Genomic DNA, 16,240 nt, shown 5'->3' with positions numbered 1-16,240 from the left:
AAAATGCTAATGCTGTTAATTTCTGGAGTGGTGGAGCTCAAAATAAAGCTTGCAACTGGAGAACAAACATTACAGTTTAGAACCCTTTGTGGTTTTGCTGAACTTCCACACCCTAATGAGCAGCCAGCAACCCTGCTGTCTACTTGAGAAATCGTATTAATAACTGATGGAATAACGCCCGACTAGGTTCAGTCTGAAAACCCTGACAAAAAACCTATTGCCCCATTGCAGTATTGGCAAGTGAGATTTGCTAACGTAAAGACAAGCCTAATCACACAGTAACAGCAGACAGGGGGCTGACAAAAGGTCGTGGCCCAACATGTTGCCGTCTTTTCTCGCGACAGGTGTCTTAGACTTCCTGAGCATTTCCAGGATTTGTTGTTTTCATTGGAATGGCAAGGAGATTCTTTCACTGCAACCTCTTTCAATGAAATTGATCTGTTCCGTCAAAAGTACTCTCTTCGTATGAGAGAAAAATGATTATTCAAAAGAATTTGCCTCCCGGAATGGCTGACTGTACAGAATTTCAGGAATAATGAAAGATTAGGGACATGGGCTTTGTTGCTCATTGATTGTTTCAGAATATTGTGATTAGGAGCAGGCCAATGGGGAGCTGTCCTGCCCACCAGATCCAGCCATTCCCACAGAGACCTCCTCTCAATGTCCTTTTTCAGCTCAGAACAAGGTAACTGTAAAGAAAAAAAATCATGCTGGATCTGGCAAAGGATGGGAACAAAGAAGCCAGCGGTTAAACTTTGCCTCTTCCTCTAACGCAGAAGCTGTATAACTCTACCTCAATTTTAACGATAGTTAAAGGTATAAGGTCCATTGCCCCAATCTATTCTTAGTGATCAGCAGTTAATGCTATGTAATCTCAATGCAGGGTAAACTGTCTCCTGCCATGGCCAAGGAAACATGATTACATTGCGTTCTTTTCCTCTTTTAGTTATGCTGGCATTTAATTGCATGTTTATATCTCGAGAAAAGATGACAGCACTGAGTTTAGATAGCAATTATCCTAATTATACATTTAACAAAGCATGGAAATGAATAAGGAAGGAAATGTCAGGTTTTAAACAACTATGCAGATAAACATGCTGTAAGCAGTGTGCTTTGAAATGACAGATGGAAAAACGCAGACATGCACTTTACACAATTGCATATTGGTTCAAAACTAAAGATGTCTCAAGAAAACTGCACAGCTGATCGCAGCATTATTCTGATTCAGGTACAGAATTTCAACTCAGCTGCAGTAGTCACTTAGTTCACTCTTTCTATATGCAATTCCCAATCCAATCAGCAGATTTTAAGCAAATGAGAGAGTTTGACTACTGCAGTCACATTTTGGAGAGTAAATACCAGCACAACATTGCTGGACCCAGTTTCCCATTTCTGTATTGCAACATCCTATGACTGTAGGTGTATTATCTTCAGTCAGGGATCTACTTTTCACATCTTCTTTTACCACATCAAATATTTCAAACACACATTAACTTCTCGGATAAAAGAATATCTGACAGTTATTTTTAAAACATTCTTAAAACCTACCTCTTTGACCAAGATTTTGCCATCTGATCTAATACCGACCTTATGTGCCTCAGTGCCAGACTTTGTTTTATAATGTTCCTATGAAGCACCTTGGGACATTTCAACATGTTACGAGGTGCTATATAAATAAGCTGTTGTTGACTAAGATTGAATCACAGCATGCATAGTTGAATATATTGAAGAATGTTCAGATTTTTTGACCTATGTAATCATTAATAAGCATATCTTAGTATAATACCATCATAAATATTCAACCAAGTTTGAGTTCTTTAAAGTAAATGTATTCTAAAGAACAGTTTTGTAGTCAAACAATTCTATTTCCTCTACACCTGTCAGCTCCCACTGCTCTGCAGTTTGCCCTGCTTATTCTTTTGAGAAAGATTACAACTCTCCAAGATCTCTGCACTCCATCGATCCTGGCCTCTTGGGGTCTCATCCCCAATTTTTGCTTCACCATTGGCAGCTGTGCCATCAGCTTGGCACAAAGCTCTGGAATTCCCTCCCTAAACCTCTCTATCTCCCTTTCCTTCATTAAGCTGCTCCCTAAAACCTACATGCATTAAATGGATGATTGATATATGCCCAAAGACCTACAATGAACTGACCATTGGATAATGACCTCCTGATTGTCCATACCTCAGTTACAAGGACAGCTGCAAGCAAGATATGGAGATAGTGGACTTGACACTGATGACTGGGAGACAGTCGCTGACGGACATGACTTCTGGAGGCTTACTGTTTGGCACTGGAAGAGGTGAGCAGAAACAAAAAGCTCAGCTGGCTGAGAAAAGGTCCAGAGAAAATGAAAGCCAATGAATCATTCACCTTCTCAGCCATTGTCTTCCTCTGCAGTAAATGCAGTAGAGACAGCAATGCCAGAGTGGGGCTCCTGAGACACACCAGGCGATGTTTAACATGGAGCCGAGCACCACAGCACAAACCATCGATTTACGGGACCGAAGGCTGCCACCGAAGGCCAAAACTTACAAACTTTGACCAAGTTTTGAGCCATCAACCCATATCTCTTTATATGGCTCAGTGTCATATTTTAGCTGATTCCTCCTCCTGTAGATTGCCTTGGAACATTTTTACTACATTAAAGGTATTTGCATTTTGCAAGTTATTGCATTTTGAATGCAAGAGTGAAGTAAATATAATTATGCAGGGTGGTCTTGTTTAAGAAATGTGACTTTCATTTTCTGGTTACAGATTTACCTATGTTGCCACCTAGAGATGCTTCAAACAGAAAATGTTGGTGACATCCAGCAGCAATAAGAAACTACTTGCCACCAGAGACATGTGTCTCAACATGACGGTGCTGGTGCCAAAGTTGTGTTGCTGCTGGCTTGGCATTTTGCTGTCATATAAATGCTGCACAACAGGCAGAGAGCTAAACTGCTTAGTTTCAATACAAGGTGTAATGCAATTAAATTTAATCCAGCATTGCACTGAATGGCTCTCTGACAAACACATGAGTGAGGACCTTTCCATTGACTTCCCTTTGAATGCACAACTATAAATAACCCTCAGGCCATCTGAACCTTCAGAAACTTCCTGTGGTAAAGTTGCCCAATAAACACATCACCTTTAATGCTGTGTGAATACCAGCAGTGAGCTCTTGCATTCAGTATCCAAAACAAACTAAAACATTCAGACAATACCATTTCAAAGATTCTTTTCTCTTCAAGACCTACATGTCAATAGCCTCTTTCCAACTGTTACCTTTATGAGAAAGCTTGAGTCTGGGCAGATTCTGTTTCCATGTTTCTGTAAGTGGAATAATTAATAGTAAAAGGAAACTCCATAGCAACCGGCAGGTTTGGAGCTGTTCGGGACTTCTACTTCTCGGTGATTTCCACATTGCTTGCATCAATGAAGCCACAACCAACAATTAAGATTCTTGTGTCAATAGAATTTCTGTAACAAGAGAAAGGAAATGTAAAAAGGATATAAAAATAAACATACTCACACCTCTAGACTGAACCTCAAGCCCTAAGATCAACAATGTTAAGATTGTTTAAATTCATTACTTCATTGAGTCGAAAATGTCAAAACAAGTAGAAACAAAATAACTGAGTTAAAGAAAGAACACATTCAAATCACTTCAATAGCTCAATTACTATCTTCATATAATCTAGTACTAAAGTAGACAGATTAGAAAATTTAATGTTCAATCCCTGCAGTGTTCACCTGAGAAATGGTTGACGGTTGCTAAAACTGGGTGTGGTAGCCTGATTTAGAAAACATTAGCCACAATTTTACTTTGTTGAGAGCCCAATATGAAGGGCCATTGCCAATAGTACAGAGAGTCACAAAGGCTAAAGAATAGTAAAGATAAGTGAAGAGCGGTTACAGTAGGCAACACACCCAAAAATTATAGGACTAAAGAAAACAAATCCGTAGTTTTGAAGTTATGGATTGGAATGAGTTGTTGGATGTTTCAATAAGGCTTGGTTTCAACACAGTGAAGATGCAGAGGAGATGTGCAGAACAATGCATTTGTAGCTTAGAAAGAACAAAAAGTGGAACATTGAGAAGAACATTAATCACAGAGATATTAACAAAATGAAGAAAGGCCAACATGTTTGCAACAAAGGAGGAATGGTTTGAGATTGAATTTAGAAAGGCAGAAGGCTTTCTCTAATGTCCTGTTCAGGTGTGTAAGGGCAGCATTAGAAGAAATGGCACTGTATTGAATTGTTGGACAGATTTGAGTGTGGTAAAAATTAAGCGTTACTGAAAAGAAGATAAAGTAAACCTTATAGCAGTAACAATAACAATGGCGGAGACACAGGGCAGAATCATCCCAGGTTTGCACTGAGTGCAATAGCAGGCAGGTAAAAGGATGATTTACCTCCCGGCTGCAATGGCAGCTTTTCACGCCATATCGTCCCAATCCCACCACATTAATAAGGCATTCCCGGGAAGCACGCCAGGTCATTGGCGGGGTGGCCTCTGATTCGCCTGCACCACCATCACACCAGGCCTTTGGTAAACTGGGCACCATACTTTAATGCTGCCTCTGCACAGAGTTAGCACTCTTCAAGGGATCAGAAGCTGCTGGGAACTGATGGCTGCCAAAGAGAGGAAACAGGCTGCCCCCAGATTTACCGATGCTTCTCTCGAGTGCCTACTGGACACAATGGAGGCCCCAACGCAAAGTCCCCAACACCCGCTCTGGGCAAAGACCAGCAAGGATGGTCACCAATCCAGCTCGGGAAGCGGTGACAGAGGTGGTCAGCACCAACGCCCTGCAAAAGAGGACAGCCACGCAGTGCCAAGAGTGGATGAATGGTCTCATACATTCCACCTGTGTAAGTCAACCACCTCATCACTCTCAACTCACACACTCACAAACCCATCACACATCCATAGGGATCTCACACCTCAAGGGACAATGCCACCAACTCTCACACACACCCTCACATCTCCATCAGGCTCATATCCTCTGGAGCTCACATCCTCCTCCTGTCCACGGCTCCGCTCACCACAGAAACATTCCACACAGTGCCATGTGTCCTGCTCACACTCTCCCCATCTGTTTTCATACAGGAGAAGCTGGCTCACATCAGCAGGGAGAGATCCCAGAGCAGGGTTGGAGTGGCCCACATTAGGCCCCTCACTCACTGTGAGGAGTGTGCCATCACGCTGACTGGTGAGGATATGGACAGTGTGCCTGCAGTGATGGTGAGGTCAGTGGTGAACAGCCACCTGAGGATTCTGCATCACGTCCTCACTCTCTCAACGCAACTGTGAGTGTCTCTCTCTCCTGCTTTTGACTCTGCTGCCATGCACTCATTATCTCTACTCTGGTTCACAGGGAGCTCTGCCAAGTGACTGACACCCTCAGCCAGCCAGTCCCTCAGCTCCATCCACATCCTCACCTCCAGCCAAGAGGACACCTCCTCCATTGAAGAGCTGGAAATAAGCAGCCTAGAAGACCCGTCACAGAGCTTACCCACACCCTGCACCATTGCAGAGACATGCACCTTGGTGGGACCTAGATCTAGAGCAGGCTCAGGTTCACAGTCTGGTGGTCACCGCGTGGACTCATGTCTGCAGCAGGAGGAGGCAGGCTAAGCAGAGCTCCTCAATACTTGGAGCACTGCTGAGGAAGAGGCATCTGTGAAGTCCGAGTCAGATGATGAGCTCTGGGTTGGGTTTTCCAACTCATCGTGAAGAGTCAGCAGAAGGCAGGGGAACATCAGGCAGAGCTGTTGGAAGCTCTCAACAGAGTGGCATGCGAGTCGGAGGAGTGCGTCCGCCTGCTCTCTGATGAAGTGTTGCCCACATGTGCGCATATGGAGATCTCCATGGGAAGGACGGCAGTTGCCACAGAGACCCTGGTCCAGCAGAACATGGAGATGTGTGCAGACCTGCACTCCATTGCGGGAGCCATGGGTAAGTTCCTGCAGTAGCAAAGCGAGAGGAAAACGGGGCACCTCAAGGTCTCTCCAGGTGCTCCTTCCTTTCAACAGTCAGTCAGGGGCTTGGACACCCGAAGGGAGGAAGAGCAGCAGCGGGACTCCCCTGAGTCATCCACTCAGGAATCTCAGAGGCTGTCCTCCCCCTCCGAGACCCCTTTGCCTGTGACCCCCTCAACCTCATCCTCTGTCACTGCAGAGGGAGCAACTGGCCCACAGGAGGACAGCCAAAGCCAGCCGGGGCCCTCAAGGCCTCGGCTCTCCAGAGGACCCGTGCCGAGGTCAAAAGAGGCAACAGGGCCAACCATTGCACAGGCTGTCTCCACCCCTGCTGCGGATGTCAGGGCAGCGCCTAGAAGAAGTGTTAAGTCTAGAAAAGTGTAGAAATTCTGATCACAAGTGGTTGCACAGGTGAACACAATTTCTCACTTCATAATCTGAAAATATATTCACCTTCACTGAATAATGTGTAATGGTGTCTTTCAGCTTCATTAACAGGCTGTGCGAGTCCTTCCCCTGTATTCCTCGCCCCACCCATCTCACACGTCAACTGCAAGCAGCGGGACCACGGGTGATTCTGGAGAGAGAATGTGTGTGTGGCAGAGCCTTTTGGAGCCTCGTGCAAGCCTCTCCCACGCACACAGAGCCTTCTGCCTTCCTCCATCACACGCATCCCAATGTCCCGAACATTCTCAGTGCTGTCTGCTGGGGTTTGCTTTCAGCTGTCCATCTGAGCTGACCTGCATCTCCACCCACCCACTGATCACACTCCCATGTAGCAGCTGTACCCACCCAACACGAGGATCCTCTCACTTTTGATTTCAGAAGCACTGTTGTAAGGTTTGTTTTTAGTTCCCCCAGTCACCCAAGTCCTTTCCTCCATCACTGTTGACCCCCGGCATCACCTACCACCTCTCCACCTACCAACCTGAACCCTTTTCTTTCCAGGATGTCCAGGTGAACATGCACATTCCCTGCCTTCCTAAGAATCCCACCCCCATCCACATTGACCTCCCCAACATCCTCTTTCCCCCACCCCCAGGGTCCGTGTCTGCCTCTGAGTGCCTACCAAACCCCTCCCACCTTTCCTGCTCACTGTTCCCTCTCTCAGACTCGCCATTGTCTCCTACCGTGCCCACTCTCAGTTCAGTCCCCAGGGGGCAGTCATTAACTCTACAGACCCCTCCTTTGCACATTCACCTGGACATCCCCCTCCTTACTCCCCTCTCTCCAGGACTACTTCCTGCCCCTGGACTCCCTCCTCCCTCTGAACTCCTTTCTCCCCCCGTCGAATTTCTTCCTCACCCCAAAGCCCTTCGCCCCTCTGAACTCCTTCCCTTAGCCTTCCTCCCACTTACAGTTATCTCCCCAGTTGCTGCATTCTCCCCTGTTACACCCTCCTACCCATACTCCCTTCCCCTTCCCAATCTCACCACCCCGCCCACCCCGGTACACCTTCCACTCCCGATCAAACCTCAACATTCCTCGTCACTCCCCCAAGCCCCAGCGATTAACATTCCTCTCCCACTCGCAGCTGGACCTTCCTCTACCCCCCCCTCGCTGATCATCTGTAGCAGCCCATTGCCAAGGCTGTGATGTCCCGAAGCAGACCCCAGACATCAACAGAGGCCTCCCACCTTCTGTGAGCTGCTTCATGGTGGAGCCATGTCCATGAGGATCCACCCAGCAGGTGGTGCCCTCGGACGTCCATAATCTGAGCAAGGCCCTGACAATAAATCCCGACTTCTGCATGTCACACTTGCCCAGATGTGTTCTGGGCCGGCATGTTTTCCGATGTGCGCGGCAAATTTGACGTGGAGGGACGATTCTGGCAAGCAGGGCTTATAAGGAGATGTTAAAGTATTGAAATTAGGTTCCCAATGTTGGGCAGTGGGAAAGATGGCCTGCCATTGAAGGGCAGAGTGGACGATTGTAAACTGGTTTCACGACAGCCCCCCACCCACCCCCCCTGCTGTCAGCTGGGCAGAAAGCCCCAGCCCTGATTTCATCCTTCATTAACAGAGCTACCCCACCTCCTTTTTGTTCCTTTCTGTCCTTCTGAAACGTAAAAAATCTATGAATATTCACATCCCAACCATGAGCAGAATGATCAGTTGATCTGTGCTTTCGGGGGGTAATGTTGATTGAAGGGGAGAACTCCCTGCTTTTCTCTCATCAATGTTGTTAAATCCAAGGCATCTGCCTGAACCACAGAACAGGCAGATGGGACTTTGGTTTAACATCCTACCTTACAGAAGCTGACATCTCTGCATCAATGCAACACCCACTGGAACATGAGCCCAGATTGTGCTTAAACCTTAGGTTTGAAGCACAGAATCATAACCTTCCTACACAGAGACCAACTGAAAAGACACAAAACACTCACTCACTCACTCACTCACTGCAGGTAACTTTCAAGCTGTCTCTGGATACTGAAACAGGTATTGTGGGTCAGGCATTCGTTAAGGAAACTGCACAATATTTCCTTCCATTCAAGAGGTTAGTTCAAAATTATTCCTTGTCTTGAAAACAACTACTTGCATTTATATAGCACCTTTAACATTGCAAAACCCCCAAGGTACTTCATGAAATATTATCAGACAAAAACGGGCACCAAGCCAAAGGAGGAGGTGACCAAACATTTGGTTAAAGAAGGTAAGTTTTAATCAGCATCTTAAAGGTGGGAAGATGAAGACGTTCCAGAGCTTAAGGCCTAGATGCCACCAATAGTGAGGGTGAAGGAAGTGGGGGATTGGCAAGAGACCAGAGTTGTAGGTGCACATTATCATGAAGCTATTAATGTACATAATATTATTGGAAAATATTTTTCTTTTAAAGTAGAGGTTTATTCAGTGGGTGTGCCTTAGTTGGATTAAAGTCAGCTAGTCTGGGTGCTTTGATGTGTACTAATTTTGAGATGTAAACAGAGAAGTAGAGTGCATTTACAATTTTTGAATAGCGCATTCAAGGAGTGGGGTGTAAAAGCTGGCACCTATCTAGCAGAGACAAAGCAATATGTTTATGTTACTAATAAAATTGGTGCTATGAAAGGGGTTTTATTGTTAAAAGCTGGAGTTCAAAGAGGCTGGTGAGACAATGGGAAAAATTGTCCCCCCATTAGGGGGGGGAGTACGGAAGTGGGCGCGAGCAGGAGCTGCCACTTTACACGGGCAGGCCAATTAAGGCCTGCCCAGCATGATGTCTGCTTGGAAGCGCTGTGCACTCCCTGTGTGGGCAGGGGGTGGATTCCCACAGCCAACGGTGCGCTCTTTCACACATGTGCATGAAAGAGCGCATGGATCTCCCTGAGACTAAGAGCTGCCTCAGGAAGATCGGCTCGGAATTAAAATTTGTAATACAAATGATTAAAAAAATTTCCCTGACATGTCCCTTCATGTGACACTGTCATAAGAGTTGGGGACATGTCCGTAACTTTTAGTGAAACCTTTAATAAAAATTTAAATACCCTCAAGAAACCTCATCCCGCCCGCGGATGAGGTTTGATACTTTTTCTGAAGCCCGCCAGGGCTCCCGGCCTGTCCACCGACCTTAATGTTGGACGGGCAGGTCCTTTAATGGCTTTAATTAGTTTCTCAGTGGCCTCAATAGGCCGTTGACAGGTTGGTGAGTGCGCATCTGACTCGGCTGCGCCCCCCCCCACCACCACCGACCTGAAAATGGAAATGACGCGGGGTGACATCGGGAGTTCCGCCTGGTGTCATCCCACGACATTTTACGTGTCGGCATGCAGGCCCCGCCCCCACTCGCTGACCGGAAGATCCTGCCCAATGAGAATTTACACTCAATGGGCTGCGCTAGGTATAACTTCAGGGGCTGAATATCACCCCCCCCCACCCCACATTGATGGGGGGGGTTGTGCGGGGGTGGGCGGGAGCGAGAGTGAACCTGATAGGCGCCCCCGATCGGATGTATGCCGCTGTTTGATGCGGACAGGCCAATTAAGGTCCACCCAGCATGACGCTCGCCTGGAAACGCTGAGCTCTCCCTCTGCGGCTGGTGGGGAGGGGATACCCTGAGTGGTTCCCTGTGCTCTTTCACATGCACACTAAAGAGCGCAGAGATCTCCCTAAGGTACAGGGAGATTTGTTTAAGTTTTAACCAGACACCAGACAAATCAAAATAAAGAAATTAAAAGTTTTAAAACATGTCCCCTCATGTGACAGCATCACATGAGTTGGGACATGTCAATTAATATTTTTGAAAATTTTTATTGAAGTTTTAAACACTTCATGAAACCTCGTCCCGCCCATGGATGAGGTTTCGTGAAAAATGCAAAGGCCGCCTGGGCTCTTCGCTTACCTGCCAACCTTAAGGTTGGATGAGCAGCTCATGTAACTATTTTAATTAGTTTTTAGCAGGCCTTAGTAGGCCTTTGACAGTTCAGTGGGCGCGCGGTGTTGTTGAGACGCCCACCCAATGTCACCATGCGTCATTGTACGCATCAGCAAGTGGGCCCTATTCCTGCTCGCCGACCGGAAAACTCTCCCCCAGCAGTTTTGTGTGTGTAGACTGGAGGCAATATGAGATCAAAAGCAGCTGTAAGCCTCCAACTGTCTCCACAGGAACCAAAGTGAAACTCATAAGGGGAAAATGCTTTGCCTGGGGTCTGGTTAAGCCTATGGGTTGCTGTTGTCTTATTGGAGATTAGTTTGAGAATTTGTTAAAAGTTATGATTGTAGTAATTTGTAGCCATGTGTATATATTTTAAACTGTATAAATTAATAAAATGTTTTATTTAGCTTAATATAAAACCTCTTGAGGACTGGTATGATTCCTGAATTTAGAGTTGCATCTTAAACATAACACTTAAAATTATAGGTTATGACAGTTGTTTAAAGTTTCCCTCTGGGATTTTTTTGAAATAACTCCGCTTTACCAACTACTCAGTCATAACACATATTAAAACTTTACACACTCACTTGTGATATGCAGTTGAAATTACCCCAATACCTTCAAAATCTATTATAACAAATCTCTGCTCGTTTACTTTCACATTCACTATTTCACATTGTGGCATTAATGATTGACACTTAATCACAATTTGTGCAAATTGGCTGTTCTACTGCATTTGTTTCACTAGAAAGCTAGTGTGCAGGTTCTCTAGTCAAAACAGTAATGCAATGGAGCACCCTCTCAATGCACTGAGCACCTGTCCTGGGTTGTGTCACTTAAACTCTCGATTAAACTTGGCAAGCCTGCTGGCTTTCCTGACAAATCGGAAGCTATTTACGACTAGACAGGAAGAAGCACTAACTTAAAACTAAACAGATGTGCGATAAAAGCAACACAGTGACAATGAAGACCTCAGATACTTCTGAAGAACTGTTACAAGCAATCACACAAGTGTATTGACTGATTAACAATATTATAAGACCATGTTAAAAACTATGGCTTAGCTGTTGTGTTTTAGGCAGTCACTGACCATGAGGAAATAAAAAGCATTAAGGATATTGTATGCATAGAACATAAAAACCACATCAGTTACATGTTCAGTTCAGGTTACATCACAATCAATCTATTAATTACTATGCAATATTGTGCTGGCAAAAGTTAAAATGCTGAAAGTTGTTCATCATGAGAACACATCCCTCTCCCAACGCGATTTAAGTGGTTCTTACAATAGGTGAAATAATAGGGATCCAGATTATTAATTTTCAGTACTTCTCAAATGGTTCCATATTTTAAAAATGGCACCACTTTAAACTAAAGGTGCTAGTAATCATATCTTTACAAGATTCTGGAAATGTTACTGGATACCACAGAAATTCAAGAACATTTTACTGTTATTATTTTATATTTTTGACGTAGTTTGGTGGATTTATGAAATTAGGGGTGTGATGTTGAAGAGGAATGCATGGAAATTGTTCTGAAAATGTGCTGAAAATAAAAATATAATTAAATTGGAGATAACACACAAAATAATTCAGTTAAAGGTTAACAGTCATTATGGTGAAATGCGTGATGACCTTTGTCAATAAACATTTATGTCAAAATGTTCTGTCATATTATTAAATTATGGCGTGTTGCTTATGCATGGTGTCATTAAATAGACTGTTCAATTGATCTTCCTACCCGGGAAAGGTTAAGTCAGAGAAGGCTCACAAACGTGATTAATTCTTCTCGTGAAAATTATAAGGATTTCAATTTAATTCAGTGTTCAATTCTAAAGTCAAATGTCAATGTTATATTAGGGGAACAAACACAAGAACAGTGGGAGGACCGGAATCATCCTGAACATCTCATACAATCATTATAAAATATCTTGCATTAAGAAAAATTACTGCAATAAATTATGAAGCAAAGTATTAATGATCTTTATTTGCAAATTCTTATCAGAAATTCTTAATCAGTGAACAGGAGTCAACTGCAGCAAAATAATTATTAGATTGTTAATCTTTTGTAATTATATCTAAAATCTAGCTGATCCTCTAAAGGCTCAGATGCTAAATGCACTGAATGCTTAGAAAGGAAAGGAACACTGTCAGATATAAAACAATCAAAATCTACAGCACAGGAGGAAGTGATTTGGTCTGTTATTCTGTGACCACTCCAATTTTCCCTATTCCCTGTGATGAAGCATTTTTTTTATTCGTTCATGGGATGTGGGTACCGCTGGCTAGGTCAGCACTTATCGCCCATCCCTAAATGCCCTTGTTCAAAGGGCATTTAAGAGTCATTATCTGAAAAGGAAAAATGTGCAGTGACAATACTACTATGCCACTGTCTCCCCATATATAAGCACCAATATACCTGACCTCTCTCATTGAATGATCGTTTTCAATTAAAGACCTCACCATTATTCCCAGCTTATTCACTGTATCAAAAACCTCAATTAAATCTTCCCTTAGCCTTCCCTGTTCAGGTGTAGATAATCCCAGTATCTTAAAGTAGACTGGGATAGTGCTTCCACTAGTTCCTACACAATTCACCCAAAATCAGCCAAACCACCAAAATGGATGGTGCAATTTCATCACATTTTATGTGCATTTCCAGTGCTCCTTATGCTATAGTTAAAAACACATTGCATTGGAATCCATTCCAATTCACAAAACCTGACTCACCAGACCGGGTTAATCATCATGGTGAGGTTCCACTGATTGCACCTGTTTCTTTGACCTTCGATGAGGTTTTTAAAATTAAGCTAATTTTTGGCATAAGGACACCACTGGGCATGTTGTGAAAAATTTAAAAAATCTTAATTTACTAAGAAACTGACTAAAATGCAACCAGTAAACAAGTAAATTAAACTAGTAAATGAATCATAGAATGGTTACAGTGCAGAAGAAGGTCATTCAGCCTATGGTGTCTGTGCTGGCTCTCTGAAAGAGCAATTCACCTCGTGACACTCTCTTGCCTTTTCACCATAGACCTGCACATTTTTCTCTTCAAATAATGACCCAATTCACTTTTGAAAGCCTCAACTGAGCCTGCCTCCACCACACTCTCAGGGAAGTGCATTCCAGACCTTAAACACTTGCTATGTAAAAGAGATCTCCATGACATCATAGCTTCTTTTGCCAATCATCTTAAATCTGTGCCTTATGGTTCAGTATTTTTTTTTAAAGTTACTTTCAATTATTTAAAGTTGGGTTACACACAGGTAACCCAATGTAACCTCTGCACTCTGCAACAGGGAACACACTGAATAAAAATAGTTTTTTTTGTGATTAGACTCACTTTCAGCTATATTAATTAACTGCACCAGGTTAACTCTTAAATATATTAAGAAATATTTTTAATACAATTTTTAAATAAAATTGCATTGCAAGACACTGCCTTATGGTTCATGATCAGTTTTCTGTTTATGTAAATTAGCTTGAGTGAAAAAAACTTGAATCATTCTCCGCCGACGCTGCCAGACCTGCTGTGTTTTTCCAGGTAATTCTGTTTTTGTTTTGTTAAACTCCTGCAAGTTTGAACACAGCTTTCACCTGGATTGTCATTTGCACTCAATGTGAAAATTCCATCCGTCTATATTGCAGCTAAAACCTTTAACTTTAGGACTGAGTGCCAAAGTAAGGGGGGAATATATGATTTTGTGAGTTTTTTTCCAGATTATTCCTTAAATGGCATTGAAAATGCTTTGTGTATAGCGATGGTGGGTTGGGGCTTTCAAGAAGCTCCTGGAAGCAATGCTCCCATAGCTTGCAGCTGAAAGCAGGAAGGTCATAGTCTCATCTCCTGTAGTTACAGTGTCTTATCTTTCCACAACCACCCTTCACTGCTTGTTACATTCTTGCTGCTTGAGCTTATCTTAAGAATGGCTGCTTACTTGCAGCCAGTTACGATGACTCTCATTTGCTGATTGGTAAGTCAATACATGTGCGACACTTGCACACGGCTGGTAACAAAAGCAAAACAATTACGCAAGTACACACTTATCTAGCAACGACCACTGACTCAGAACAGGAAAGTCTGGTGTTGCCACCTAATTCCTATTGATCAGTTACCATGCTGCTTTCCCCAACTATTTCAGTGCAGAATTAATTCACTCATTTCTATCTATTGTTCTATTTCAGCTGAAGATTTGGAGCTGGTAACTGATCTAGAATTGCCTAACCTATTCAAATAAAATAACATTGAGATTAAGTATATTTTTTTTATATTCCATGCAGACTTTGCTTTTGTTTTCCTCAGTAGAGGCTCTTTATTTCAAATTCTAGAGGATATTTTACACTACCAATATATGCAATAGGAAACAATTATGAGGTACACACATCTGTTAAAAATAAAAAGTTGCTTTAAAGTAAAAATAATTTGATTCCTAAGAGAGGTTTTAAGAGTAATGATTAACGTTATTTCTTTCACTCACTTCACAAGGTGCTGGTGGATTTGACTGCCTGGCACTCAAGTTTTAGGGCAATTCCGTAGTTGTTTGCTGTGGCTTCTGGCAAGGCAACCTTCATCCAGCTGTCCAGGGGGAACTGAACGGTATCTATCGCATCCTGCACTAAGTGTCCCTCCTATCAGCTGCAAACACACTGAACAGCTTGCACTTCACCAAAGGCATGACGGGTTTGCACAGTAACAAACACAGTTGTACAGACTAGAAAGGTGCAGGGATAAAAGCAAAAAACTGCGGATGCTGGAAATCCAAAACAAAAACAGAAACAGAAATACCTGGAAAAACTCAGCAGATCTGGCAGCATCGACGGAGGAGAGCACAGTTGACATTTTGAGTGCTCATGACCCTTTGAAGGGTGATGAGGACTCGAAACGTCAACTGTGCTCTCCTCCGCCGATGCTGCCAGACCTGCTGAGTTTTTCCAGGTATTTCTGTTTCTGTTTTTGTTTTAGAAAGGAGCAGGGTTTGGGTGGTCAATCTCAATTGGGCTGGCAATGGGGGGGGGAAGTATGATTAGCCTCAGTTCATGAAGACGCTCCTGCTCCTGATCTACAGCTGATGACTCCCAACTCAGCGTTGATACATTTTGAAGTGAAATGTGCATTCATCTCAGCCCAGTCTGGGTTCAATGCCTATCGGTGAGAAAGGGTTGGTGGGGCAGAAAATTGATGGGGAGAAACAACCCCAAAAAGCATTCATGACCGAATATTGGAAATGAACAGGTGCTCTGTGAACAATTCAAAACATCGAATAATCTTTCTCATTCTCAGTTTATGCTGATAGATCAGCCATGGACTTCCAACATTTCCTATTTCAGTATTCCAGTAACAAAGGTTTTTCTTCTTACTACAAATCCCAGAGGGGAAGCTGTTTCTGCTGTTGTTACTCAAAGTGCTTCACATGTTGACATTTAAGGCGAACCTTCCACTGTACACTTCACAGAATCACAGGCTTGTTAAGGTGCAGAAGGAAGCCATTCAGCCCATCATATCTACACTGGCTCTCTGAATGAGCATTCCCCTTCCTTTTCCCCGTGCCCCTACACATTGCTTCTATTTAAACAATCACCTAATGCCCTCTTGAATGCCACAGTTGAACCCGCCTTCACCACAATTCCAGGCCCAACCCATTCGCTCTGTGAATAAGTTTTCTCTCACATCACATTTGCTTCTTTTGCAAATTATTTTAAATCTGTGCCCTCTCATTCTCAATCCTCTTATGAGCAGGAACAGCTTCTCCCTATCTATTCTGTCCAGCCCCTCATGATTTTGAACATCTTTATCAAATTTCCTCCTAGCCTTCTCCTCTCCAAGGAGAACAGTCCCAACTTCTCCAATCTATCTTCGTAACTGAAGTTTCCCATTCCCAGAACTATTTTTGGAAACCTCTTCTGCACTCTCTC

The 16,240-nt window shown here is 43.5% G+C and overlaps 1 protein-coding gene across 2 annotated transcripts in view; it reads right to left on the bottom strand.

Annotated features, from left to right (window-relative positions):
- The window catches only part of sema3d (sema domain, immunoglobulin domain (Ig), short basic domain, secreted, (semaphorin) 3D), a 360,181-nt gene extending 345,251 nt beyond the window's left edge, over positions 1–14,930 (bottom strand). For both annotated transcript variants that reach the window (XM_041202541.1, XM_041202540.1), the window contains exons 1-2: positions 14,806–14,930; positions 3,271–3,465 (exon numbers count right to left, since the gene is read on the bottom strand). Coding sequence is in view for 1 of the 2 variants with exons in the window: in XM_041202540.1 (XP_041058474.1) it covers positions 3,271–3,418 (148 nt within the window). In the remaining variant the exon portion in view is untranslated. The remainder of the gene's footprint in view (positions 1–3,270; positions 3,466–14,805) is intronic.
- Positions 14,931–16,240: the final 1,310 nt, after the last annotated feature.

The sequence above is a fragment of the Carcharodon carcharias genome, chromosome 13 (genome assembly GCF_017639515.1).
Source record: "Carcharodon carcharias isolate sCarCar2 chromosome 13, sCarCar2.pri, whole genome shotgun sequence".
NCBI lineage: Eukaryota > Metazoa > Chordata > Chondrichthyes > Lamniformes > Lamnidae > Carcharodon > Carcharodon carcharias.
The sequence above is the reverse complement of the archived record's forward strand: the minus strand, read 5'-3'. Positions and strand labels throughout refer to the sequence as shown.